Here is a 26,802-nt window from a genome sequence, read left to right as displayed (position 1 = left end):
GGTAGATGGAATAATGGCCCCAGAGATGTCCACAGCCTAGTCCCATCTGGTAGGCAGAATAATGGCCCTGCAGACCTTCCCCAGCTGGCCACGACCCCTCATTCGACCAGGTCAGCAGCTGACCACCATCCTGGGTTTGTTTCCCCAAATCACCTCCCTTGGGTCCCCTGCCAGGAATGTCCTGGGAGAAGCACCCTTCTCACTGTGTGACATTTTCTCTCCTGCAGCTCTTCCCTTCCCTCTGACCAGCACCATGCTTCTCCTGGTGACAAGCCTTCTGCTCTGTGAGTTGCCACACCCAGCATTCCTCCTGATCCCAGAGAAATCGGGTAAGTATGGAAACCTGGCTGAACCTTCCCTGCGCCCCTATTTAGATGTCCTGCATCTGGAGACCTATCTGGATACCTGGGTCCATCTGCCTTTCATCTCTAATATTTATGAGGGACCCAGTAAGCACCAGCCAACCCACCAGAAGCTCAGAGCTCCTCTTGTCCTCACCTCCTTTTCTGCTGTTAATTCCCATCCACCCATTCTACAGATGAGAAAACAGAGGCTCAGAGACCTCCACGGTTTAACCCAACGACCATCCAGGTAGTGATGGGGCCAGGATGAGGACCCATGTCTGCATGGGGCCAAAGTGTTTCTTTCTTCCTTCCTTCCTTCCTTCCTTCCTTCCTTCCTTCCTTCCTTCCTTTTTCTGCTTCCTTCCTTTTTCCTCCCTCCCTTCTTCCCTCCCTTGCTTCCTTCTCCCTGCCCTCCCTCCTTCCATCCTTCCTTCTCTCCTTCCTTCCATCCTTCTCTCCCTCCTGATTCATTTCTTCTTTTTCTTTCTTTCTTTCCTTCCTTCCTTCCTTCTTTTTCTTTCTTCCTTCCCTCCTTCCCTCTCTTTCTTCCTTCCATTGTTTCTTTCCTTCCTTCTTTCTTCTTTTCTTTCTTTCCTTCTTTCTTCCTTCCTTCCTTCCCTCCTTCCCTCTCTCTTTCTTCCTTCCATTGTTTCTTTCTTTCCTTCCTTCCCTCCCTCCCTCCTTTCTTTCTTTCTTTTCTTTCTTTCTTTCTTTCTTTCTTCTTTGTTTCTTCTCCTTTCTTTCTTTATTTCCTTCTTTCTTCCCTTCTTTCCTTCCTTCCTTTTTCTTTCTTTCTTTCTTCTTCTTCTTTGTTTCTCTTTCTTTCCTTCCTTCCTTCCTTCCTTCCTTCCTTCCTTCCTTCCTTTCTTTTCTTTCTTCTCTTCCTTTTCTTTCTTTTTCTCTTTCTTTTTCTTTCTTTCTTTTTCTTTTTCTTTCTTTTTTTCAGAGTCTCCCTCTTGTTGCCCAGGCTGGAGTGCAATGGCTCAATCTCAGCTCACTGCAAACTCAGCCCCCCGGGTTCAAGCGATTCTCCTGCCTCAGCCTCCCGAATAGCTGGGATTACAGGTGCCTGCCACCAGGCCCGGCTAATTTTTTGTATTTTTAGTAGAGATGGGGTTTTGTCATGTTGGCCAGGCTGGTCTCAAACTCCTGGCCTCAGGTGATCCCCCGCCTCGGCCTCCCAAAGTGCTGGGATTACAAGTGTGAGTCACCACACCCAGCCTCTTGTTTTTTGACTTCTTAATAATAGCCATTGTGACTGGTGTGGAATGATAACTCATTGTGGTTTTGATTTGCATTTCCAGGAGGGACCCTCTTGACTGAGGGTGTCAGGGCCTGCTTCAGGAAAATATTTCCAGGTGTTTGTGACCTGGTTCAGGGAAGAGAGACAAAGACAGCTTTCTGTTTCTGCAATTTTCTCAAATTCCTTCGGCTTTATTTTAAACTGCCAAGTTCCATAATTTGGGAAGCGTGTTCAAAGCCACATCACTCTGGATAAAGAGTCTTTTCCTGTTCTCATTCAAGCGGTTTTATTTCTCTGTCTCTCTCTCTTTTTTTTTTTTTTTTTTTTGAGACAGGATCTCGCTCTGTCACCCAGGCTGGAGTGCAGTGGTGCGATCTCGGCTCACTGCAGCCTCAACTTTCTGGGATCAAGTATCCTCCCACTTCAGCCTCCCAAGTAGCTGGGACTACAAAAATATACCACCACACCAAGCTAATTTAAATTTTTTTTTTAATTTTATAGAGATGGGATCTTGCTATGTTGCCAAGACTGGTTTTTGATTTCTCTTTCTTTTTTTTTTTTTTTTTTGAGATGGAGTCTTGTTCTGTCTCCCAGGCTGGAGTGCAGTGGCACGATCTCGGCTCACTGCAGCCTCCACCTCCCAGGTTCAACCGATTCTCCTGCCTCAGCCCCCTGAGTAGCTGGGATTACAGGAACCCACCACCATGTCCACCTAATTTTTTTGTATTTTTAGTAGAGATGGGGTTTCACCATGTTGGCCAGGCTGGTCTCGAACTCCTGACCTCAGGTGATCCACCCACCTCAGCCTCCCAAAGTGCTGGGACTGCAGGCATGAGCCACCGAGCCCGGCCGGTTTTTGATGATTTCTGCAGTAAACATCTCTATGTGGAGAAAGAGCAAGCTGGAACTACAGATGTGCACCACCACGCCTGCCTCATTTAAATTTATTTTTTAAATTGTTTTTTTTAAGAGATGCGATCTTGCTATGTTGCCCAGACGGATCTCAACCTACTGGGCTCAAGTCAGCTTTTTGCCTCAGCCTCCCAAGGTGCTGGCATTAGAGGCGTGAGCCACCACCCCCAGTCTTCAGGTGATGTTTGAGTATTTCCGCAGTAGAAATCTCCTTTTTCAGAAACAGCAAGGGGGCTGAGAAAAGGAAGGAAGATGCACAAGGGAGGAACAGATACCTGAGGATGTGGGACGTCCTGGGGCCACGTGGGTGAGAGAGGAAAGTCAGCAGGCTCCAGCCCTGAACTTCACCTCCCAGAGCCGGGTGGGAGGAGAGAAAACAGGGCCGGCCAGGCGCGGTGGCTCACGCCTGTAATCCCAGCAGTTTGGGAAACCGAGGTGGGTGGATTACCTGAGGTCGGGAGTTCGAGACCAGCCTGACCAACATGGTGACACCCCGTCTCTACTAAAAATACAAAAATTAGCTGGGCGTGGTGGTCGGCGCCTGTAATCCCAGCTACTCGGGAGGCTGAGGCAGGAGAATCACTTGAACCCGGGTGGCAGAGCTTGCAGTGAGCGAAGATCGCGCTATTGCACTCCAGCCTGGGCAACAGAGCCAGACTCCATCTCAAAAAAAAAAAATAAAAAAAAAAGGAAAAGAGGAAATTCTGAATCCAGTGCCCACTCTTTGCAGATCTGCGAACAGCAGTACCAGCCTCTAGTCTCAATGTGAGGTTTGACTCCAGGACGATGAATTTAAGCTGGGACTGCCAAGAAAATACAACCTTCAGCAGGTGTTTCTTAATTGACAAGAACAGAGTCGTGGAACCCAGGGTGAGACGAATTTCCCATGCTCAACCCCTGTCCTTTACACAGCCCTTTCCGAGTTAAAAGCAACAGGGTCAACCAGGCACGGTGGCTCATGCCTGTAATCCTGGCACTTTGGGAGGCGGAGGCGGGTGGATCACCTGAGGTCAGGAGTTCGAGACCAGCCTGACCAACATGGTGAAACCCCGTCTCTACTACAAATACAAAATTAGCCGCGCGTGCTGGTGCATGCCTGTAATCCCAGCTACTCAGGAGGCTGAGGCAGGAGAATTACTCGAACTCGGGAGGCGGAGGTTGTGGTGAGCCGAGATGGCGCCATTGCACTCCAGCCTGGGCAACAAGAGCAAAACTCTGTCTCAAAAAATAATAATAATAAATCAAATTAAATAAAAGCGAGAGGGTCACGGACACAAACAACACAAGTGTGGTATTTGGAGAAATGTCGGAGCCACAATCTCAGGGGGACTGGGAAAGTGCTGTTGGCTCATGTCTGCAATGTGTACCGGAGACTGATTCCCTGAGGCAGAGCCTATTTTACTGTATTTTAGCCCAAGAGCGTATTTTACCCCAAGATAACAGAAATCCTGGCAAATGCAGTTGGATGTGTACCTGGGTCTGTGGTGGAAGAAGGACGGAGAAAACTAAAGTGTCAGTGACTTTGTCACTGTGTCACCATCCTGGTCCCCCAAGGGATTAAGGTCAGGGTTTTTGGAACACAGGAGACAGAGACAGAAGAGCGGGGAGAGGGGAGGGAAGGAGGGAGAAACACAGAGAAAGAGAGAACAGAAGAGGAGGGAGAGGAAGAGAGAAATATAGATGATCGATAGATAGGTGATAGGTGATTTATTGATTGATAGGTGATAATAGATGATTGGGAGATTGATAATCAATTCTATAGATAGATGTTACACAGATGGATAGGTGGTCTTGCTATGTTACCCCAGATGACATACATTTTTTTTTGTTTTGAGATGGAGTTTCGCTCTTGTTCCCCAGGCTGGAATGCACTGGTGTGATCTTGGCTCACTGCAACCTCCACCTCCCAGGTTCAAGCGAGTCTCCTGCCTCAGCCTCCCGAGTAACTGGGATTACAGGCGCCTGCCACCATGCACGGCTACTTTTTGTATTTTTAGTAGAGACGGGGTTTCACCATGTTGGTCAGGCTGGTCTTGAACTCCTGACCTCGTGATCTGCCCCCGCCCCCCATTGGCCTCCCAAAGTGCTGGCATTACAGGTGTGAGCCGACCTTTATTTTTTGGGATGGAGTCTCGTCTGTTGCCCAGGCTGGAGTGCAGTGGCGTGATCTCAGCTCACTGCAACCTCTGGCTCCCGGGTTCAAGAGATGTCCTGCCTCAGCCTCCCGAGTAGCTGGGATTACAGGTGCCCGCCACCACACCTGGCTAATTTTTGTATTTTTAGTAGAGACGGGGTTTCACCATGTTGGCCAGGCTGGTCTCAAACTCCTGACCTCAAGTGATCCGCCAGCCTCGGCCTCCCAAAGTGCTGGCATTACAGGTGTGAGCCACTGTGTCCAACCCTTTTTGGGGGGATGGAGTCTCACTCTGTCACCCAGGCTGGAGTGCATGGGCACGATCTCAGCTCACTGCAACCTGTGCCTCCTGGGTTCAAGAGATTCTCCTGCCTCAGCCTCCCGAGTAGCTGGGATTACAGGTGCCTACCACCACACCTGGCTAATTTTTGTATTTTTAGTAGAGACAGGGTTTCACCATGTAGGCCGGGCTGGTCTCAAACTCCAGACCTCAAGTGATCCACCCGCCTTGGCCTCCCAAAGTGCTGGGATTACAGGTGTGAGCCACTGCACGTGGCCTCTAGTCTGATACTTTCAGCACTGCTAGAGTATCAGATTGAGTTTTCACCTGCAAGCTGGTATTTGGCGTATCCACTCAGAGTCCTCAGAGGAAGCGTAGGGAGATGATTTCACAAAGGGAGGCAGCCGTGTGTCGCCAAATCCAGGTAAAAACCAATACCATGGCCGGGCGTGGTGGCTCATGCCTGTAATCCCAGAACTTTGGGAGGGCGAGGCGGGTGGCTCACCTGAGGTCAGGAGTTTGAGACCAGCCTGGCCAACATGGTGAAACCCTGTCTCTACTACAAATACACAAATTAGCTGGGTGTGGTGGCAGGTGTCTGTAATCCAAGCTACTCGGGAGGCTGAGGCAGGAGAATCACTTGAACCTGGGAGGCGGAGGTTGCAGTGAGCCGAGATCGCGCCAATGCCCTCCAGCCTGAAGAGTGTAGGAGACAGACGGTTGTTTCCTAATCGGCTCTGTCTGGTTGCAACTCTTCAGCTCAGTAACAACGAATGTTCGTGCACATTTCGTGAAATTGTATACATGAAGGAGTCACATTTGAGGTTCACGTGAATACCAGTCAAAGAGGATTTCAGCAAAAACTGCTTTATCCAAACTCAGGTAAGCAAGACAGCTCAGGGATCCGTTTACAGCACTACCCCCCACCATCCTACCAGCATCAAAGTACATCCCGTTGAACTTCAGAGTGAAAATTGTTTTGTTTCTGCCTCTTCCCAGGAAGGGAGGGTACCGCGGCTCAGAATTTCTCCTGTTTCATCTACAATGTGGATTTCCTGAACTGCACCTGGGCGAGGGGTCCGACGGCCCCCCGTGACGTCCAGTATTTTTTGTACATACAAAACTCAAAGTAAGTGTTCACCTCATGTGAAGAATTATGAGGAATGCAGGGATGGGAGAAAAATCACGCTGGTTTTTTTTTTTTCTTAAGACATGGTCTTGCTCTGTTGCCCAGGCTGGAGTGCAATGGCACCATCTCGGCTCACTGCAACCTCAAACTTCTGGGTTCAAGCAATTTTCCTGCCTCAGCTTCCCAGGTAGCTGGGATTACAGGCACCCGCCACCACATCCAGCTAAATTTTGTATTTTTAGTAGAGACAGGGTTTTGTCATGTTGCCCAGGTTGGTCTCAAACTCCTGACCTGAAGTGATCAGCGTGCCTTGGCCTCCCAAAGTGCTGGAATTACAGGCATGAGCCACCACACCAGGCTCCATATATTTATTTAGAGACAGAGTCTTGCTCTGTCACCCAGGCTGGAGTGTAGTGATGTGATCTCAGCTCCCTGCAACCTGTGCCTCCCTCCCGGGTTCAAGCGATTCTCCTGCCTCAGCCTCCCGAGTAGCTGGGACTACAGGTGCACTCCATCACACCCATCTAATTTTTGTATTTTTAGTAGAGACGGGGTTTCACCATGCTGGCCAGGCTGGTCTCAAACTCCTGACCTCAAGTGATCCGCCCGCCTTGGCCTCCCAAAGTGCTGGGATTATAGGCGTGAGCCACCGCACTGGGCCTGTTTTTTTGTTTGTTTTGTTTTGTGTCGTTTTGTTTTGTGTTTTTCTGTTTTTGTTTTGTTTTGTGTTTTTGTGTTTTCCTTTTGTATTTTTGTTTTTTTTGTTTCATGTTTTTGTTGTTTTGTGTTTTTGTGGTTTTGTTTTATGTTTTTGTGTTTTGTGTTTGTTTTTGTTTTGTGTTTGTGTTTTTACTTTTGTTTTTGTTTTGTGTTTGTTTTGGTTTGTGTTTTTGTGTTTTTTTGTTTCATGTTTTGGTGTTTTTGTTTTGTGTTTTTTTGTTTTGTGTTTTTGTTTTGTGTTTTTTGTTTTTGTTTTGTTTTGTGTTTTTGTTTTGTGTTTTGTTTTGTGTTTTGTTTTGTGTTTTTGTTTTGTGTTTTTTGTTTTTGTTTTGTTTTGTTTTTTTGTTTTGTGTTTGTTTTTTTTGTTTTGTGTTTGTTTTTGTTTTGTTTTGTGTTTTTGTGTTTTGTTTTGTTTTCCTGATTGCTCTCTGAACACTTTCTAATCTTTCAGGAGAAAGAGGGAGATCCGGTGTCCTTATTACATACAAGACTCGGGAACCCATGTGGGATGTCACCTGGATAACCTGTCAGGATTAACGTCTCGCAATTACTTTCTGGTTAACGGAACTAGCCGAGAAATTGGCATCCAATTCTTCGATTCACTTTTGGACACAAAGAAAATAGGTGAGAATAACACATATGATTTTCCTATTGTTTATAGGTGAAATGGAATTTGCCTTAAAATCTGTGTAACTGAGGCCAGGTGTGGTGGCTCACACCTGTAATTCCAGCACTTTGGGAGGCCGAGGCAGGCCAATCACCTGAGATCGGGTGTTCGAGACCAGCCTGACCAACATGGAGAAACCCCATCTCTACTAAAAATACAAAAATTAGCCAGGCATGGTGGCACGTGCCTGTAGTCCCAGCTACTCGGGAGGCTGAGGAGAATCACTCGAACCTAGGAGGTGGATGTTGCAGTGAGGTGAGATTGTGCCACTGCACTCCAGCTTGAGTGACAGAGCAAGACTCTGTCTCAAAAACAAACAAAAATTTGTGTAATTTTGGTGCTGTAACAAATTAGAACTGAGCTGATTTAACTTTCATTTTTTTAAGATACAGTCTCACTCTGTTGCCCAGGCTGGAATGCAGTGGTGCAATCTCAGCTCACTGCAACCTCTGCCTCCCAGGTTCAAGCGATTCTCCTGTCTCATCCTAGTAGCTTGGATTACAGGTGCCCACCGCCATGCCCAGCTAATTTTTGTATTTTTAGTAGAGACGGTGTTTCACCGTCTTGGCCGGGCTGGCCTCAGTATCCCAAAGTGCTGGGATTACAGGTGTCAGCCAACGTAACTGACCTCCCTCTTTCTCTCCTTCCTTCTTTCCTTCCTTCCTTCCTTTCTTCTTTCTTCCCTTCTTTCTTTCCTTCCTTCCTTCCCTCCCTTCCTTCCCTCCCTTTCTTCCCTCCCTCTCTCCCTCCCTTCCTTCCTTCCCTCCTTCCTTCCTTCCTTCTTCCCTCCCTCCTTCCTTCCCTCCCTCTCTCCCTCCCTTCTTCCTTCCTTCTTCCTCTCCTTCCTTCACCTTCACTCCTTTCCTCCTTCCTTCCTCTTTTTGTTCATTTCTTCCTCACCAACATCTCTTCGTGTCCCAGTGCCCCACTCCTGGCTGGCCTCTTGGAGCCAGCCCCATATGCCCACACACTGTCCTCTTCCCAAGCCCGTGGACTCCTTCATCCCGTTGGACGTTCCCAGCCTCTTCAGGCTCAGGACTCTCACAGAAGTGTGACTCCTGCCCACTGAGCCCATCCCCACCTCCCACCCTGGACCCCCTGCCCCACTGGGTATCTCTCCTGTACATGGTAGCTGCCCCACCTCCACTTGGACCCAGTGTAGACAGGAGGAGACCCTGCACCACCTCCACCTGGACCCAGTGTAGACAAAGAGGTGTCCCTACTCCACATCCACCTGGACCCAGTGTAGACAAAGAGGTGTCCCTACTCCACATTTACCTGGACCCAGTGTAGACAGGAGGAGACCCTGCCCCACCTCTACCTGGACCCAGTGTGAAGGGGGCCAGCCCCTCCACACCTGTGAGTATTTCTCGTCAGGTGGGACGAGACTGAGAGAAGAAATAAGACACAGAGACAAAGTATAGAGAAAGAACAGTGAGCCCAGGGGACCAGCGCTCAGCACACGGAGGACCGGCACCGGCACCAGTCTCTGAGTTCTCTCAGTATTTATTGATGACTATTTTCACGATCTCAGCAAGAGGAATGCGGCAGGAGGACAGGGTGATAGTGGGGAGAAGGTCAGTAGGAAAACATGTGAGCAAAGGAATCTGCGCCACAAATAAGTTCAAGGGAAGCTACTATGCCTGGATGTGCACGCAGGCCAGGTTTATGTTTCTCTCCGCCCAAACATCTCAGTGTAGTAAAGAGTAACAGAGCAGTATTGCCGCCAGCATATCTCGCCTCCAGCCACAGGGCGGTTTTCTCCTGTCAGAATAGAACGAATGTCCGATCGAGTTTTACACGAGACATTCCATTCCCGGGGCAGGCAGGAGACGGAGGCCTTCCTCTTATCTCAACCGCGAGAGGACTTCCTCTTTCACTAATCCTCCTCAGCACAGAACCTTTATTGGTGTCGGGCTGGGGGTCACTCAGGTCTTTCACTTTCCACGAGGCCATATCTCAGGCTGTCTCAGTTGGGGGAAACCTTGGACAATACCCAGGCTTTCTTGGGCAGAGGTCCCTGCGGCCTTCCGCAGTGCATTGTGTCCCAGGTTAATGGAGAATGGAGAATGGCGATGACTTGTACCAAGCACGCTGTCTGCAAACATATTGTTAACAAGGCACATCCTGCACAGCCCTAAATCCCTTAAACCTTGATTCCATACACGTTTCTGTGAGCACAAGGTTGGGGCTAAAGTTACAGATTAACAGCATCTCAAGGCAAAACAATGGTTCAAAATACAGATCAAAATGGAGTTTCTTACCTTCCTTTTCTACGTAGACACAGTAACAGTCTGATCGCTTGCTCTTTTTTTTTTTTTTTTTGGTTTGTTTTTCTGAGAGAGTCTCGCTCTGTCACCCAGGCTGGAGTGCAGTGGCGCGATCTCGGCCCACTGCAAGCTCCGCCTCCCGGGTTCACGCCATTCTCCTCCCTCAGCCTCCTGAGTAGCTGGGACTACAGGCGCCCACCACCATGCCCAGCTAATTTTTTTGGATTTTTATTAGAGATGGGGTATCACTGTGTTAGCCAGGATGGTCTCTATCTCCTGACCTCGTGATCCGCCCACCTCGGCCTCCCAAAGTGCTGGGATTACAGGCATGAGCCACCGTGCCCAGCCCCCTGATCTCTCTTTCTTTTCCCTACACAGAGTAGACAAAGAGGTGTCCCTACTCCACGTTTACCTGGACCCAGGGTAGACAGGAGGAGACCCTGCCCCACCTCCACCTGGACACAGTGTAGACAAAGAGGTGTCTCTACTCCATATCCACCTGGACCCAGTGTATAGACAAAGAGGTGTTCCTACTCCACGTCCACCTGGACCCAGTGTAGACAAAGAGGTGTCCCTAGTCCACATCCATCTGGACCCAGTGTAGACAGGAGGAGACCCTGCCCCATCTCCACCTGGACACAGTGTAGTCAAAGAGGTGTCCCTGCTCCACCTCCACCTGGACCCAGTGTAGACAGGAGACCCTGCCCCACCTCCACCTGGACCCAGTGTAGACAGGACCTCTCAGGTTCAGGGTTGTGTCCTGCGCCCTCATTACAGAACGATTCAACCCTCCCGGCAATGTCACTGTACGTTGCAACACGACACACTGCCTCGTACGGTGGAAACAGCCCAGGACCTATCAGAAGCTGTCGTACCTGGACTTTCAGTACCAGCTGGCCGTCCACAGAAAGGTCGGTGAGAGCTCCCTGGGGCTGGGCACCAGGAGGGAGGCGTATGCGACACGGCCACAGAGGAGCCTGGGAATCCCGGGGAAGTGGCCTGGGGGAAGGATGGGTGGGTGGTGAGCGGTGACTCTGGGGTGAACGCACTTCGGGTAGCAGAGGAAGAGGTGAAGGGTCTGTGGCTTGTGAAGCCACCTTGAAGGAGGTGGCAGGGAGGATGGACAAGGATGATCCTGCAACCATGGAACCAGGAAGTGGACCGGGAGATGTAGGGGACGATACCACAGGTGAGGGAGAGCCTCTGCTCCGCCTCCAGCTGGACGCAGTGTAGACAGAAGGAGACCCTGCCCCATGTCTACCTGGACCCAGTGTAGATAGGAGACCCCACCCCACCTACACCTCCACCCAGTGTAGACAGGAGGAGACCCAACCCCACCTCCACCTACACCCAGTGTAGATAGGAGGAGACCCCGCCCCACCTCCACCTCCACCCAGTGTAGACAGGAGGAGACCCCACCCCACCTCCACCTACACCCAGTGTAGATAGGAGGAGACCCCACCCCACCTCCACCTCCACCCAGTGTAGACAGGAGGAGACCCAACCCCACCTCCACCTACACCCAGTGTAGACAGGAGGAGACCCCGCCCCACCTCCACCTCCACCCAGTGTAGACAGGAGGAGACCCCACCCCACCTCCACCTACACCCAGTGTAGATAGGAGGAGACCCCACCCCACCTCCACCTCCACCCAGTGTAGACAGGAGGAGACCCAACCCCACCTCCACCTACACCCAGTGTAGACAGGAGGAGACCCAGCCCCACCTCCACCTCCACCCAGTGTAGACAGGAGGAGACCCCACCCCACCTCCACCTACACCCAGTGTAGATAGGAGGAGACCCCACCCCACCTCCACCTCCACCCAGTGTAGACAGGAGGAGACCCAACCCCACCTCCACCTACACCCAGTGTAGACAGGAGGAGACCCCGCCCCACCTCCACCTCCACCCAGTGTAGACAGGAGGAGACCCCACCCCACCTCCACCTACACCCAGTGTAGATAGGAGGAGACCCCACCCCACCTCCACCTCCACCCAGTGTAGACAGGAGGAGACCCAACCCCACCTCCACCTACACCCAGTGTAGACAGGAGGAGACCCCGCCCCACCTCCACCCAGTGTAGACAGGAGGAGACCCCACCCCACCTCCACCTACACCCAGTGTAGATAGGAGGAGACCCCACCCCACCTCCACCTCCACCCAGTGTAGACAGGAGGAGACCCCGCCCCACCTCCACCTACACCCAGTGTAGATAGGAGGAGACCCCACCCCACCTCCACCTCCACCCAGTGTAGACAGGAGGAGACCCCACCCCACCTCCACCTCCACCCAGTGTAGATAGGAGACCCTGCCCCACCTCCACGGAGACCCAGTGTAGACAGGAAGAGAGCCTGCCTCACATCCACCTCGATCCAGTGTAGACAAGAGGAGATCTTGTCCCACAACCACCTGGACCCAGTGTAGACAAGGAGAGCCTGCTCCATATCTGCCTGGACGACAGGAGAATACCCTGCCCCAAGGCCAGTGAGACCTTTCTGGATGGGTCACAGGAAGATATCTGGCCAGGAAGAATTCCGTGTTGGCAGCTCCTCATCCTACCTGTCTTGTAGATTCGGGGTTTGTGGAGGGAGACCTGCCCGCCGCTCCTCAGGGACTCTTTCCCATTCGGTGTCCACACCAGGGGAGACACTGTGTGAACCATCTAAAGTGTTTTAGAAATGGAAACAGTGAGTCTTGTATTGTGTTTTGTTTTGTTTCTAGAATACCCAGCCTGGCACGGAAAACCTACTGGTAAGTGAAACCACAGACCCTACTGACGACCCTCCATGTAACCCTACAGTCCCCTATCACCAGACCTAGTGTAACCCTACAGTCCCCTATTCACCAGACCTAGTGTAACCCTACAGTCCCCTACTCACTACACCTAGTGTAACCCTACAGTCCCCTGTCACCACACCTAGTGTAACCCTACAGTCCCCTATCACCAGACCTAGTGTAACCCTACAGTCCCCTACTCACCACACCTAGTGTAACCCTACAGTCCCCTACTCACCAGACCTAGTGTAACCCTACAGTCCCCTACTCACCACACCTAGTGTAACCCTACAGTCCCCTATCACCACACGTAGTGTAACCCTACAGTCCCCTATCACCAGACCTAGTGTAACCCTACAGTCCCCTATCACCACACCTAGTGTAACCCTACAGTCCCCTATCACCACACCTAGTGTAACCCTACAGTCCCCTGTCACCACACCTAGTGTAACCCTACAGTCCACTTAGTCACGACCCCCAGAGTAACCCTATAGTCCCCTACTCACGACCCCTACAGTTCCCTACTCATGACCCCTAGCATAACCATACAGTCCCCTACCCATGAGCCCTGGCATAACCCTACAATCCCCTACTCACCACACCTAGCATAACCCTACAGTCCCCTACTCACGACCTCTATAGTCCCCTACTCATAACCCCTAGCGTAACTGTACAGTCCCCTACCCATGACCCCTGGCGTAACCCTACAGTTCCCTGTTCACCACCCTGGCAGAACCCTACAGTCCCCTACTCACGACCCCTACAGTCTCCTAGTCATGACCCCTGGAGTAACCCTACAGTCCCCGACCCACGACCCATGTCTGCCTGGACCCAGGGTAGACAGGAGGAGACCCTGCCCCACCTCCACCTAGACCCAGTGTAGAGCCGGCCCTACGTCTACCTGGATCCAGTGTAGACAGGAGAATACTCTGCCCCACATACAGTTGAACCACTCACAACCCTAGCATCACCGTACATACAGTCTCCATGAACCCAGCGTAACCCTACAGTCTTGGTTTATGGGACACTTAGTGCCAGTGTGGCCCAGGGGTGGACACGGTGGACCCTGAACCGGAGGACACAGATCTCACATGGGTCCGCTCTTAGCCTCAACCTTCATATCCCAATGGTTGAAATATTTATGCTCAGTCTGTTCTACTGATTTTCCCATTTTATTCCTCTTTCCTCTGAGTGGGTTAAAAATATATTCCAGTGACTGTCTAAGGAGATTATGTCTCCCTCTAAAATGTTTTTAGAGTGAGTACTGTTGCCGGATATTCACCAACTCTTGCAGCCACTCTGACCCTCAGTATCCTCCTCTGTCCAATGCATATGCTAGACTTGGGGATCTTAATATCCCTTGCTAAACTATCCGTCTGAAGCTCTGTTAATATCAGTTGTTGCTCCTGAATCATTTATTTATGTATGTATGTATTTTTGAGATGGAGTCTCGCTCTGTCCCCCAGGCTGGAGTGCAGTGGTGCGATCTTGGCTCACTGCGACCCCCACCTCCCAGGTTCAAGTGATTCTCCTGCCTCAGCCTCCCTGGTAGCTGGGACTACAGGCACCCACTCCCACACCTGGCCAACAATTTCTGTTTCAAAAAATAAAACTTTAGCCAGGCATGGTGGCTCAAGCCTGTCATCCCAGCACCATGGGAGGCTGAGGCGGGCAAATCACTTGAGGTCAGGAGTTCAAGACCAGCCTGGCCAACATGGAGAAACCCTGTCTCTACTAAAAATACAAAAATTACCCATGAGTGGTGGTGGGCGCCTGTAATCCCAGCTACGCAGGAGGCTGAGGCAGGAGAATCGCTTGAACCCAGGAGGCGGAGGTTGCGGTGAGCCCAGATCATGCCATTGCACTCCAGCCTGGGCAACAGAGCAAGAGTCTGTCTCAAATAAAATAAAATAGGCCAGGCGCGGTGGCTCACGCCTGTAATCCCAGCACTTTGGGAGGCTGAGGCGGGTGGATCACGAGGTCAGGAGTTTGAGACCATCCTGGCTAACATGGTGAAACTCCGTTTCTACTAAAAATACAAAAATTAGCCGGGGATGGTGCTGGGCGCCTGTAGTCCCAGCTACTCGGAAGGCTGAGGCAGGAGAATGGCGTGAACCCGGGAGGCGGAGCTTGCAGTGAGCTGAGAATGCGCCACTGCACTCCAGCCTGGGCGACAGAGCGAGACTCCATCTCAAAATAAATAAATAAATAAATAAATAAATAAATAAATAAATAAAATAAAATAAAATAAAATAATTTAAAGCCTACATCACCCAAATTTTCCCAAATTGTCTCCCATCCAAATACTAGCGAGGCTTGACTCTGCTTAGCTTCCAAGACCCGATCAGACCAAGTGCATTCAGAGTGGTAGAAAAAAAAGAAAAAAAAAAAAGGAGAAAAAAATTTAAAAGACAAAAGAATGAAAAAAGACAACCTTTTCCTCCACGTGGAAGACGCCTATCTCTAACTTCCTTTTTTCCTCCAAAGATTAATGTTTCTGGTGATTTGGAAAATAGATACAACTTTCCAAGCTCTGAGCCCAGAGTGAAACATAGTGTGAAGATCAGAGCTGCAGACGTCCGCATCCTGAACTGGAGTTCCTGGAGTGAAGCCACTGAATTTGGTAAGCGTCGGGCAGAGGTGAGGGATGTTTGTGTCGTCTGCCGCCACCTTGGAGCAGGCACAGAGGTCAGGTGCTCTGTTCTGGGCGCTGAGATCGAGTTGAGAACGTCGCTGGGAGTAGTATCAGGCTCTGAGTTTATTGCTGAGGCTCAAAAGAAGGAGGTGGTCTCGTACTCGGTCACACAACATTGCTTTGCTGATGTTTTTTCAGGACGGATGAGCTAGGCTCCCTTAATAACCAGAGAAGGGCCGGGCGCGGCAGTTCACGCCTGTAATCCCAGCACTTGGGAAGGCCGAGGCAGGTGGATCATGAGGTCAGGAGTTTGAGACCAGCCTGGCCAACATGGTGAAACCCCATCTCTACTAAAAATACAAAAACTCGGCCAGGTGCGGTGGCTCACGCCTGTAATCCCAGCACTTTGGGAGGCCGAGGCAGGTGGATCACAAGGTCAGGAGTTTGAGGCCAGCCTGGCCAACGTGGTGAAACCCCGTCTCTACTAAAAATACAAAATTAACCCGGCACAGTGGCAGGTGCCTGTAATGCCAGCTACTCGGGAGGCTGAGGGCAGGAGAATCATTTGAACCCGGGAGGCGGAGCTTGCAGTGAGCTGGGATCATGCCATTGCACTCCAGCCTGCGTGACAGAACAAGATTCTGTCTCAAAAAAAAAAAAAAAAACAAAAAAAACTAGCCAGGCATGGTGGCACGTGCCTGTAATCCCAGCTACTCAGGAGGCTGAGGGCGGGAGAATGGCTTGAACCCAGGAGGCAGAGGTTGCAGTGTGCCGAGATCGCACCACTGCACTCCAGCCCAGGCGACAGAGCGAGACTCTGTCTCAAAAAAAAAAAGTAGAAGCAGGTGGTCTCATAGTCATATGGGGTCATGCAACATTGCTTTGCTGGTGTTTTTTTCAGGATAGATGAGCTAGAATCCCTGAATAGCCAGAGAAGGGCCCCACTGAGAGCCCTCCTAAAGCCCCACCTCCCTCTACCCCACTGGGAAATAATCAGTCAGCCTTTGTCCAGTCAAACCATCACCATTCTGGCTCGCCAAGGGGACGCTCTCTCCCTCTTTTTTTTTTTTTTTGAGACGGCGTTTCGCTCTTGTTGCCCAGGCTGGAGTGCAATGGCACCATCTCGGCTCACCGCAATCTCCGCCTCCCAGGTTCAAGTGATTCTCCAGCCTCAGTCTCCCGAGTAGCTGGGATTACAGGCATCTGCCACCACACCCGGCTAATTTTGTGTTTTTAGTAGAGACGGGGTTTCTCCATGTTGGTCAGGCTGGTCTCGAACTCCTGGCCTCAGGTGATCCGCTCGCCTCACCCTCCCAAGGTGCTGGGATGACAGGTGTGAGCCACCGCGCCCGGCCGGGGAAGCTCTCTTCAAAGCCAGGTCTTGGCCGCCCAGGAGACAGGTCCATGTTTTTCTCTGAAGATGATTTTGAGGGCTCCAAATTGAAAAGGGGAAGGGGCAGGATATTGAGAAGTATGCGGTTTTTGCCTAAACAAAGGGGACGGAGGAAAAAATGTGGGCTGGAGTGCAGTGGTGCACCTCTATCTCCCAGATCACAGACAAAATGGGGTACAGAGATGATCAGAGGTGCATTTGTGTCTGGTGGGCCGGGGTGACTGCACCTGTAAGAAATGTTTTTTGTTTGTTTATTGAGACGGAGTCTTGCTGTGTCACCCAGGCTGGAGTGCAATGGCACGATCTCGGCTCACTGCAACCTCCGCCTCCCGAGTTCAAGCGATTCTCCTGCCTCAGCCTCCTGAGTAGCTGGGATTACAGGCATGCATCACGCTTGGCCAATTTTTGTATTTTTATTTTTATTTATTTATTTTGAAATGGAGTTTCGCTGTGTCACCCAGGCTGGAGTGCAATGGCACGATCTTAGCTCACTGCAACCTCCGCCTCCCTGGTTCAAGTGATTCTCTGCCTCAGCCTCCTGAGTAGCTGGGATTACAGGCATGCATCATGCTTGGCCATTTTTAAAATATATATGTTTGTTTATTTATTTATTTATTTATTTTGAGACAGAGTTTCTCTCTGTTGCCCAGGCTGGAGTGCAATGGCACAATCTCGGCTCACTGCAACCTCCACCTCCCGGGTTCAAGTGATCTCCTGCCTCAGCCTCCCAAGTAGCTGGGATTACAGACATGTGTCACGTGTGGCCAATTTTTGTATTTTTATTTTTATTTATTTATTTATTTTGAGATGGAGTTTCGCTGTGTCACCCAGGCTGGAGTGCAGCGGCACGATCTCGGCTCACTGCAACCTCTGCCTCCCGGGTTCAAGTGATTCTCCTGCCTCAGACTCCCAAGTAGATAGGATTACAGGCGCACGCCACTATGAGTGGCTAATTTTGTATTTTTTTTTTTTTCAGTAGAGACGGGGTTTCACCATGTTTAGTGAGGCTTGTCTCGAACTCCTGACCTCAGATGATGCACCTGCCTCGGCCTCCCAAAGTGCTGGGATGACAGGCGTGAGCCACCGCGTCCGGCCCATGGTGGCGAAGTTTTAACAGCTCACCACAAATTTCCTTGTCCAAAACATGGGGCAGGCAGGTCGCCTTTCATCTCAGAGCCATCTTACTTAGGAACCAAAAAGAGGGAGGCAGGTTTGCTGGTCCCAGTTCCCAGCTTGACTGTTCCCTTTGGCTAAATGCGTTTGGACACCCAAAGAGATTTAATTTCCTTTCACACGTCCATCAGCGATTCACCGCAGACGCAAACCTGTGTGCCTCTCTAGGCTCTGACGACAGAAACCTCAGCTCTGTGTACATTTACGTGCTCCTGATCCTGGGAACCCTTGTCTGTGGCCTCGTCCTCGGCTTCCTCTTTAAAAGGTAATCTGTGAAACACCTGGGCCTCCCCCAGGCAAACAGGCCAGGCCGGGAGAAAAGTGCTTTCTCCAAGTCTCTGTCTCTGTCTCTGAGAAAGAGAAACAGCCTTGGCCAGGTGCGGCAGCTCACACCCGTCATCCCAACACTTTGGGAGGCCGAGGCAGGAGGATCACCTGAGGTGGGGAGTTCGAGACCAGCCTGACCAATGTGGAGAAACCCCGTCTCTATTAAAATTACAAAATTAGCCAGGCGTGGTGGCAGGTGCCTGTCATCCCAGCTATTCGGGAGGCTGAGGCAGGAGAACTGCTTGAACCTGGGAGGCGGAGGTTGCAGTGAGCCGAGATTGCACCATCGCGCTCCAGCCTGGGCAACAAGAGTGAAACTCCATCTCAAAAAAAAAAATAATAATAATAAATAAAAAGAGAGAAACACAGCCTGCAAAACTACCTGGTGGTCCCATGACCCATCCAGTAATACGGAGAACTTGCTTGGGACCCCACCTTCTTGCCAGACGTGAGACCCCCACAAAGGTCAGCTGTGGGCACAAAGGTTACGGTATCTTCCTGTCTCCTGTGGCTTTGCCTCTAAGGGACGATCCTTTCTGCCTTTCCCAGCTCCTGGAGGCTCCCTGCATCCCTGGGCTTGTGGCCGCATCACTGTCGTCTCTGCCTCCGTCTCCACGTGGCCTCCTCCTCTGCATCTGTGTCTCCTCTTCTGTCTCTTAGAAGGGCATCTGTCATTGGATTCAGGGACCACACAGATACACACTAAGAATCACCAAATGCGCCGGGCATGGTGGCTCACGCCTGTAATCCCAGCACTTTGGGAAGCCAAGGTTGGTGGATCACAAGGTCAGGAGATCGAGACCATCCTGGCTAACATGGTGAAACCCCGTCTCTACTAAAAAATTAGCCGGGCATGGTGGAGGGCGCCTGTAGTCCCAGCTACTCGGGAGGCTGAGGCAGGAGAATGGCGTGAACCCAGGAGGCGGAGCTTGCAGTGAGTGGAGATCGCACCACTGCACTCCAGCCTGGGCGACAGAACGAGACTCCGTCTCGAAAAAAAAAAAAAAATCACCAAATGATGAAAATCTTAAGGAACTAGGCTAGGCGTAGTGGCTCACGCCTGTAATCCCAGAACTTCGGGAGGCTGAGGTGGGAGGATCACCTGAGGTCAGGAGTTTGAGACCAGCCTGACCAACATGGGGAAACCCTGTCTCTACTAAAATTACAAAATTAGCCGAGCATGGTGGCGCGTTCCTGTAGTCCCAGCTACTCATGAGGCTGAAGTAGGAGAATCGCTTGAACTCAGGAGGCAGAGCTTCCAGTGAGCTGAGATTGCACCACCGCACTCCAGCCTGGGTGACAGAGTGAGACTCCGTCTCAAAACAAACAAAAAGAACTGAAAAAACAGGAGATCCTACAGGAATACACAGTGATGCTCACAGGGAATCTTTCTAGAATCTTCCCTCAGCCTCTCAGGCACAGGGATGGGAATGGAAGAGGCAGTCAGCTGTGGGCAGCTTCAGGGAGTCTGAGGTCACTGGTGTTGAAGGGCTGAGCTCCAGAGGGGAAACGCCTGCCTTGATCCCACCAGCCTTGAAGAGCACGGTTTGTGGGTTGGAGGTGTTTTTTTTTTTTTTTTGAGATGGAGTCTCACTCTGTTGCCCAGGCTGGAGTGCAGTGGTGCAATCTCGGCTCACTGCATCCTCCACCTCCCAGGTTCAAGCGATTCTCTTGCCTTAGCCTCCTGAGTAGCTGGGATTACAGGCATGCCCCATGATGCTCAGCTAATTTTTGTATTTTTAGTAGAGATGTAGAGATGGAGTTTCTCCATGTTGGCCAGGCTGGTCTTGAACTCTTTTTTTTTTTTTTTTTTGGAGATGGAGTCTCCTACTGTTGCCCAGGCTGGAGTGCAGTGTCACAATCTCAGCTCACTGCAACCTCTGCCTCCCAGGTTCAAGCAATTCTCTTGCCTCAGCCTCCCTAGTAGCTGGGATTACAGGCATCCGCCACCACGCCCAGCTAATTTTTTGTATTTTTAGTAGAGACGGGGTTTCACCATGTTGGCCAAGCTGGTCTTGAACTCCTGACCTTATGATTCGCCCACCTCGGCCTCCCAAAGTGTTGGGATTACAGGTGTGATCCACCACGACTGGCCTAGTTCCTTAAGATTTTCGTCACTTGGTGATTCTTAGAGAAGTTGTTTTGTGTAGTTGAGCGCAGACACCCCGCACGCAGCGTCCCTCGGCACAGGGCGTGATGGAAGGAACTCTGGTGACCTGGGGTTCATTCTCTTCACACTTTTTCTCTGTGTCTCAGGTTCCTTAGGATGCAGCGACTGTTCCCGCCGGTTCCACAGATCAAAGACAAACTGAATGATAACCATGAGGTGGAAGACGAGGTAGGTAGGGGTGGGCGGAGAGGTGACCTGGGATGGAAAGCGGGTAGTGGGGAGCGTGGGACATGGCCTCTGAGTGTCGACCGTCTTGCTTCTCCACCAGCTGTGACCGCAGCGTCGCCACGGGTGTGGCTGGAATCTGTGTCCCGCTCCTGGGTCTTCTCCCAGGTTGGGGTCAGGGTTGTCTCTGTGAGCTCCATCAGGAGAAATTGAGGCAGGGTAGTGGCCAAAAAAAGGAGGAGAAGGTGGTAGAGAGGGCCGGGCATGGTGGCTCACGCCTGTCATCCCAGAACTTTGGGAGGTTGAGGCAGGTGGATCACGTGAGGTCAGAAGTTCGAGACCAGCCTGGCCAACATGGTGAAACCCCATCTCTGCTAAAAATAAAAAAAATTAGCCGGGCGTGGTGGTGTACGCCTGTAATCCCAGCTACTCGGGAGGCTGGGGCAGGAGAATGGCTTGAACCCAGGGGGCGGAGGTTGCAGTGAGCCGAGATCGCACCACCGCACTCCAGCCTGGGTGACAAAAAAAGAAGGTAGAGGGGAGAGGCAGAAATAAAGAGACAAGAGACAGAGGCAGAGAAAGGTGGAAGGAGAGAGATGGAGGAGAGAGCGAGGAACATAGGAGATAATGAGAAGGAGACAAGAGAGAGGGAAACAGGCAGACAGACTGACAGAAAGAAAGGCAGACACACAGACAGAGAAAGAGAGGGAGGGAAAAAAGGGAGAGGGAAAGAGAGAGAGAGCCACAGAGAGGAATACAGAGACATACGAAGAGAAAAAGACAGAGAGACAGAGATGGAGAAACAGAGAGAGATGGAGAAGCAGAGACAGACAAACAACAAACACAAAGACCCAGGCGGGGGCTGGGCGCGGTGGCTCACACCTGTCATCCCAGCACTTTGGGAGGCGGGTGGATCACTTGAGGTCGGGAGTTCGAGACCAGCCTGACCAACCTGAAGAAACCTTGTCTCTACTAAAATTACAAAAATTAGCCAGGTGTGGTGGTGCACGCGTGTAATCCCACCTACTCTGGAGGCTGAGGCAGGAGAATCACTTGAACCCTGGAGACGGAGGTTGCAGTGAGCCGAGATCGCGCCATTGCACTCTAACCTGGGCAACAAGAGCAAAACTCTATATCAAAAACAAAACAAAACAAAACAAAACAAAAAAACAACCGCAGCAGGGAGAGGAGAGAGACAGAGAAGAACAGAGGCACAGAGAGGGGAGAGAGACAAAGACAGACACAGAGACAGAAAGAGAGAGACAGAGGAGAGATAGAGACAGGGACAAAGAGACAAAGACAGAGAGGGAGAAACAGAGAGACATAGGTGGACACGGAGAGGGGAGAGAGAGAGAGAGAGAGACAGAAAGAGACAGACCAAGGGATGGGAGTGGAAGAGAGAGACAGAGGGAGGAAAGAGACAGAGAGGGAGGCAGAGAAAAGAGACACAGAGACACCGAGAGAGACAGGGAAGACAGAGCAGTGGGACTTAGTCTCAGCAAGAGCCCAGAGAGGGTGAACAAGGGTGAGGAACCATGTGACCTGCACCCTGAGACCCCATTGGCGCTCCTCTCCCACCCACCTCTCTCCGGCTCAGGGACTGCGTCTTATGTTGCAGTAGGCTGGCAGGCTGGAAATTCAGGTCAGGGCTGATGCTGCATCCCAGAGGCAGAACTGTCCTACATTCTCAGAGTAGGAGATGAAATTTTTAAAAAGGAAATAAAACTCTTGTCCGGGGAACCTCAGCTTTTATCCTTTAGACCTTTGACTGATTAGATGAGGCCCACCCTTCTCCTTTAGACCTTCAACTGATGAAGCCCACCCTTCCCACTTTAGACCTTCGACTGATTAGATGAGGCCCACCCTCCCCTTTATACCTTTGACTGATTGGATGAGGCCCACCCTTCCCCTATATACCTTCAGCTGATTAGATGAGGCCCACCCTTCCCCTTTAGACTTTTTTTTTTCTTTTTGAGACCGAGTTTCGCTCTTGTTGCCCAGGCTGGAGTGCAGTGGCGCAATCTCGGCTCACTGCAACCTCCGCCTCCCAGGTAGCTAGGATTACAGGCTCACACCACCATGCCCAGCTAATTTTTTGTATTTTTAGTAGAGACGGGGTTTCACCATGGCCAGGCTGGTCTAACTTCTGACCTCAGGTGCTCCACCCACCTTGGCCTCCCAGATGCTGGGATTACAGGCGTGAGCCACTGCACCCAGCCACTTTTAGGCTTTTGACTTATTAGATGAGGCCCACCCTTCCCCCTTTAGACCTTCAACTGATTAGATGAAGCCCAGCCTTCCTCTTTAGACCTTCAACTTATTTATTAGATAAGGCCCACCCTTACCCTTTAGACTTTCAACTGATTAGATGAGGCCCACTCTCCCCGTTTACACCTTCGACTGATTAGATGAAGCCCACCATTCTCCTTTATACCTTCGACTGATTAGATGAGGCCCACACTTCTCCTTTAGACCTTCAACTGATTAGATGAGGCCCACCCTTCCCCTTTAGACCTTCAACTGATTAGGCCAGGCCCACCCTTCCCCTTTAGACCTTTGACTGATTAGATGAAGCCCACTCTTCCCCCTTTGCACCTTTGACTGATTATATGAGGACCACCCTTCCTCTTTAGACCTTCAACTTATTAGATGAAGCCCACCCTTCCCCTTTAGACCATCAGCTTATTAATTAGATAAGGCCTACCCTTACCCTTTAGACTTTCAACTCATTAGATGAGACCCACTCTCCTCATTTAGACCTTCGACTGATTAGATGAGGCCCACCCTTCCCACTTTAGACTTTTGAATGATTAGATAAGGCCCACCCTTCCCCCTTTAGACCTTTGACTGATTAGATGAGACCCACCCTTCCCCTTTAGACCTTCAACTGATTAGATGAAGCCCACCCTTCCCCCTTTAGACCTTCAGCTTATTAATTAGATAAGGCCCATCCTTACCCTTTAGACTTTCAACTGATTAAATGAGGCCGACTCTCCCTGTTTAGACCTTTGACTGATTAGATGAAGCCCACCATTCTCCTTTATACCTTCGACTGATTAGATGAGGCCCATGCTTCTCCTTTGGACCTTCAACTGATTAGATGAGGCCCACCCTTGCCCTTTAGCCCTTCAACTGATTAGATGAGGCCCACCCTCCCCTTCATACCGTCGACTGATTAGATGAGGCCATCCTTCCCCCTTTAGATCTTCAACTGATTAGATGAGGCCCACCTTTCCCCCATATACCTTCGACTCATTAGATGAAGCCCACCTTTCCCTTTTAGACCTTTGACTGATTAGATGAGGCCTACCCTTCTCCCTTTAGACCTTTGACTGATTAGATGAGACCCACCCTTCCCATTTAGAACTTCAACTCATTAGATGAAGCCCACCCTTCCCCCCTTCCCCTTTAGACCTTCAGCTTATTAATTAGACAAGGCCCACCCCTTTAGACCTTCGACTGATTAGATGAGGCCCACCCTCTTTAGACCTTCAACTGATTAGATGAGGCCCACCCCCTTTAGATCTTTGACTGATTAGATAATGCCCACCCACATTCTCCAGTCCAATCTCTTTTTCCTGGAAATCAGCTGATTGTGAACTTGACATCTACAAAGCACCTTGGTAGCAGCCCCTGAGTCAAGGTTTGATTCAATAATTGGGGACTGTAGCCTAGCCACCGGGACACGTCATTGGTGCCAGGTATCGGAGACAGAGACCAAGAGATGAAAGAGAAACAGAGAGACTGAACCTGAAAGAGGTAGACACGCAGGAAGACGGAGATAGAGACCCAGAGATGGGGGTAGAAGATGGTGAGAGGGGGAGGAAAGAGAGACAGAGAGAGAGACAGAGAAAAGAGGCGGAGAGACTGAGAGAGAGACAGAGAAAAGAGGTGGAGAGACAGAGAGAGAGACAGACAAAAGAGGCGGAGAGACTGAGAGAGAGGCTCAACAGCAAGACCCCAGAGAGGGTGACTAAGGGTGAGGGATCTGTGTGACCCGCATCCTCCCGGTTTCCACTTGCACACCCCCGTCCTAGACCCGTCCATCTGTCATTCCGTTACCTTCCACCCCCACGCCAGCCTCTTCCTCAGCCCTTGCTTTCCACTGACCCCCATGGGTTCCCCACATCGAGGTGCCAGGATGACGGCTTCAGGCTTCAACCTTCCCTTCTCTGAGCTCCGTCGGCTCCTGGGGCTTAGCACCTGCTGTACCCTGCCCAGGTTTCATACTCACAAGCTCTTCCAAAGGCCACCCTGTTCATCGTCAACTATGAGGCCACATGGGTGGATCTGTCTCAGATCTTTACCCCAGGAAAAACCCCTGGCCAGGCGCAGTGGCTCACACCTGTCATCCCAGCACTTTGGGAGGCTGAGGCGAGTGGATCACCTCAAGGTCAGGAGTTCGAGACCAGCCTGGCCAACATGGTGAAACCCCATCTCTACTGAAAATACAAAATTTAGCCAGTGGCAGCTAAAGGGGGAAGGGTGGGCCTCATCGAATCAGTCAAAGGTCTAAAGGGGAAGGGTGGGTGTCGTCTAATCAGTTGAAGGTATATAGGGGAAAGATGGCCTCATCTAATCAGTCAAAAGTCTAAAGGGGGAAGGGTGGGCCTCATCGAATCAGTCAAAGGTCTAAAGGGGAAGGGTGGGTGTCGTCTAATCAGTTGAAGGTATATAGGGGAAAGGTGGCCTCATCTAATCAGTCAAAAGTCTAAAGGGGGAAGAGTGGGCCTCCTCTAATCAGTTGAAGGTCTAAAGGAGAAGGGTGGGCCCCATCTAATCAGTCAAATTTGTGGTAATGAGCACCTGTAATCACAGCTACTTGGGAGGCTGAGGCAGGAGAATCACTTGAACCCGGGAGGCCAAAGTTGCAGTAAGCTGAGATCGCACCACTGCACTCCAGCCTGGGCAACAGAGTGAGACTCCGTCTCGAGGGAGAAAAAGAAAAGAAACACAGCCCACTGAGTCCCAGGCTGAGCTCGTGAAGATCTGACAGCCTGAATCCTCCTTTTTCTCAGATCATCTGGGAGGAATTCACCCCAGAGGAAGGGAAAGGCTACCGTGAAGAGGTCTTGACCGTGAAGGAAATTACCTGAGACCCAGAGGGTGTAGGAATGGCGTGGACATCTCCGCCTCCGTGACACTGGGGAACTGTTTTCTTGTTGATGATGCTGTGAGCCTTTATATAATTTTCTATGTTTTTATTTAAAAACATGGTATTTGGGGCCAGGCGCGGTGATGCATGCCTGTAATCCCAGCACTTTGGGAGGCCAAGGCGGGCCGATCACCTGAGGTCAGGAGTTCAAGACCAGCCTGCCCAACATGGTGAAACCCCATCTGGACTAAAAATGCAGAAATTTACCCAGGCGCAGTGGCGGATGCCCATCATCCCAGCTACTCGGGAGGCTGAGGCAGGAGAATCGCTTGAACCCGTGAGGCGGAGGTTGCAGCGAGCCAAGATCACGCCATTGCACACCAACCTGGGTGACAGAGCAAGATTGCATCTCAAAACAAATAATAATAGTAAATAGTAAATAATAAAAACCTGATATTTGGCTGGGGGCCGTGGCTCATGCCTGTAATCCTAACACTTTGGAGGATTGCTTGAGACAGGAGTTTAAGACCAGTCTGGGCAACATAGCGAGACCCTATCTCTACAAAAAAGGCAAAAATTAGCTGGGCGTGGTGGCTTGTGCCTGTAGTCCCAGCTATCTGGGAGGCTGAGGTAGGAGATCACTTGAGTTCAAGCTGACAGTAAGCTATGATTGCACCCCCGCACTCCAGCCTGGGTAACAAAGTAAGACCCCATCTCTCTGTCTCAAAAAAAGTGTATTTCGCAAAGGTGCTTAGAATCCAAGAAGCTTTTGCATCTTCTTCCAACCCAACCACTGAGGCACTGTCTAGCCTCCTCCTTAAATAACTGAGCTGGTGAGCTGAGATTGCGCCATTGCAATCCAGCCTGGGCCACAAGAGCAAAACTCCATCTCATTAAAAAAAAAAAAAAATCATGGCCGGGCACGGTGGCTCATGCCTGTAATCCCAGCACTTTGGGAGGCCGAGGCAGGCGGATCACAAGGTCGGGAGATTGAGAGCATCCTGACTAACATGGTGAAACCCCGTCTCTACTAAAAATACAAAAAATTAGCCAGGCATGGTAGCGGGCTCCTGTAGTCCCAGCTACTCGGGAGGCTGAAGCAGGAGAATGGCGTGAACCCAGGAGGCGGAGGTTGCAGTGAGCCGAGATCACACCACTGCACTCCAGCTTGGATGACATAGCGAGACTCCATCTCAAAAAAAAAAAAATTAATTTATTATTGTACAGTGCCAGGCCTCCCTGGGTTAAAAATCCAGTTTTTAGTAGGTCTGGTTCCTTCTGGAGGACAAAGTGATGATATAGTTTGGTTGTTTGTCCCTTGCAAATCTCGGCTTGAAATTTGGTTCTCCGGGTTGGAGGTGGGACCTGG

The 26,802-nt window shown here is 50.8% G+C and overlaps 1 protein-coding gene across 1 annotated transcript; it reads left to right on the top strand.

Annotated features, from left to right (window-relative positions):
* Positions 1-25,656, top strand: LOC100602399 (granulocyte-macrophage colony-stimulating factor receptor subunit alpha-like). Its single transcript, XM_030809149.1, is given in 13 exon segments — positions 1-110; positions 228-329; positions 3,230-3,369; positions 5,673-5,706; positions 5,709-5,795; positions 5,913-6,042; positions 7,214-7,386; positions 10,477-10,610; positions 12,422-12,451; positions 14,963-15,098; positions 17,845-17,941; positions 20,260-20,341; positions 25,357-25,656. Coding segments are annotated over 13 exon segments (1,272 nt in total). The 5' UTR covers positions 1-61; the 3' UTR covers positions 25,435-25,656.
* Positions 25,657-26,802: the final 1,146 nt, after the last annotated feature.

Source organism: Nomascus leucogenys, unplaced genomic scaffold (genome assembly GCF_006542625.1).
Source record: "Nomascus leucogenys isolate Asia unplaced genomic scaffold, Asia_NLE_v1 000642F_140476_qpd_obj, whole genome shotgun sequence".
Lineage (NCBI taxonomy): Eukaryota > Metazoa > Chordata > Mammalia > Primates > Hylobatidae > Nomascus > Nomascus leucogenys.
This window is presented reverse-complemented; position numbering and strand designations above follow the sequence as displayed.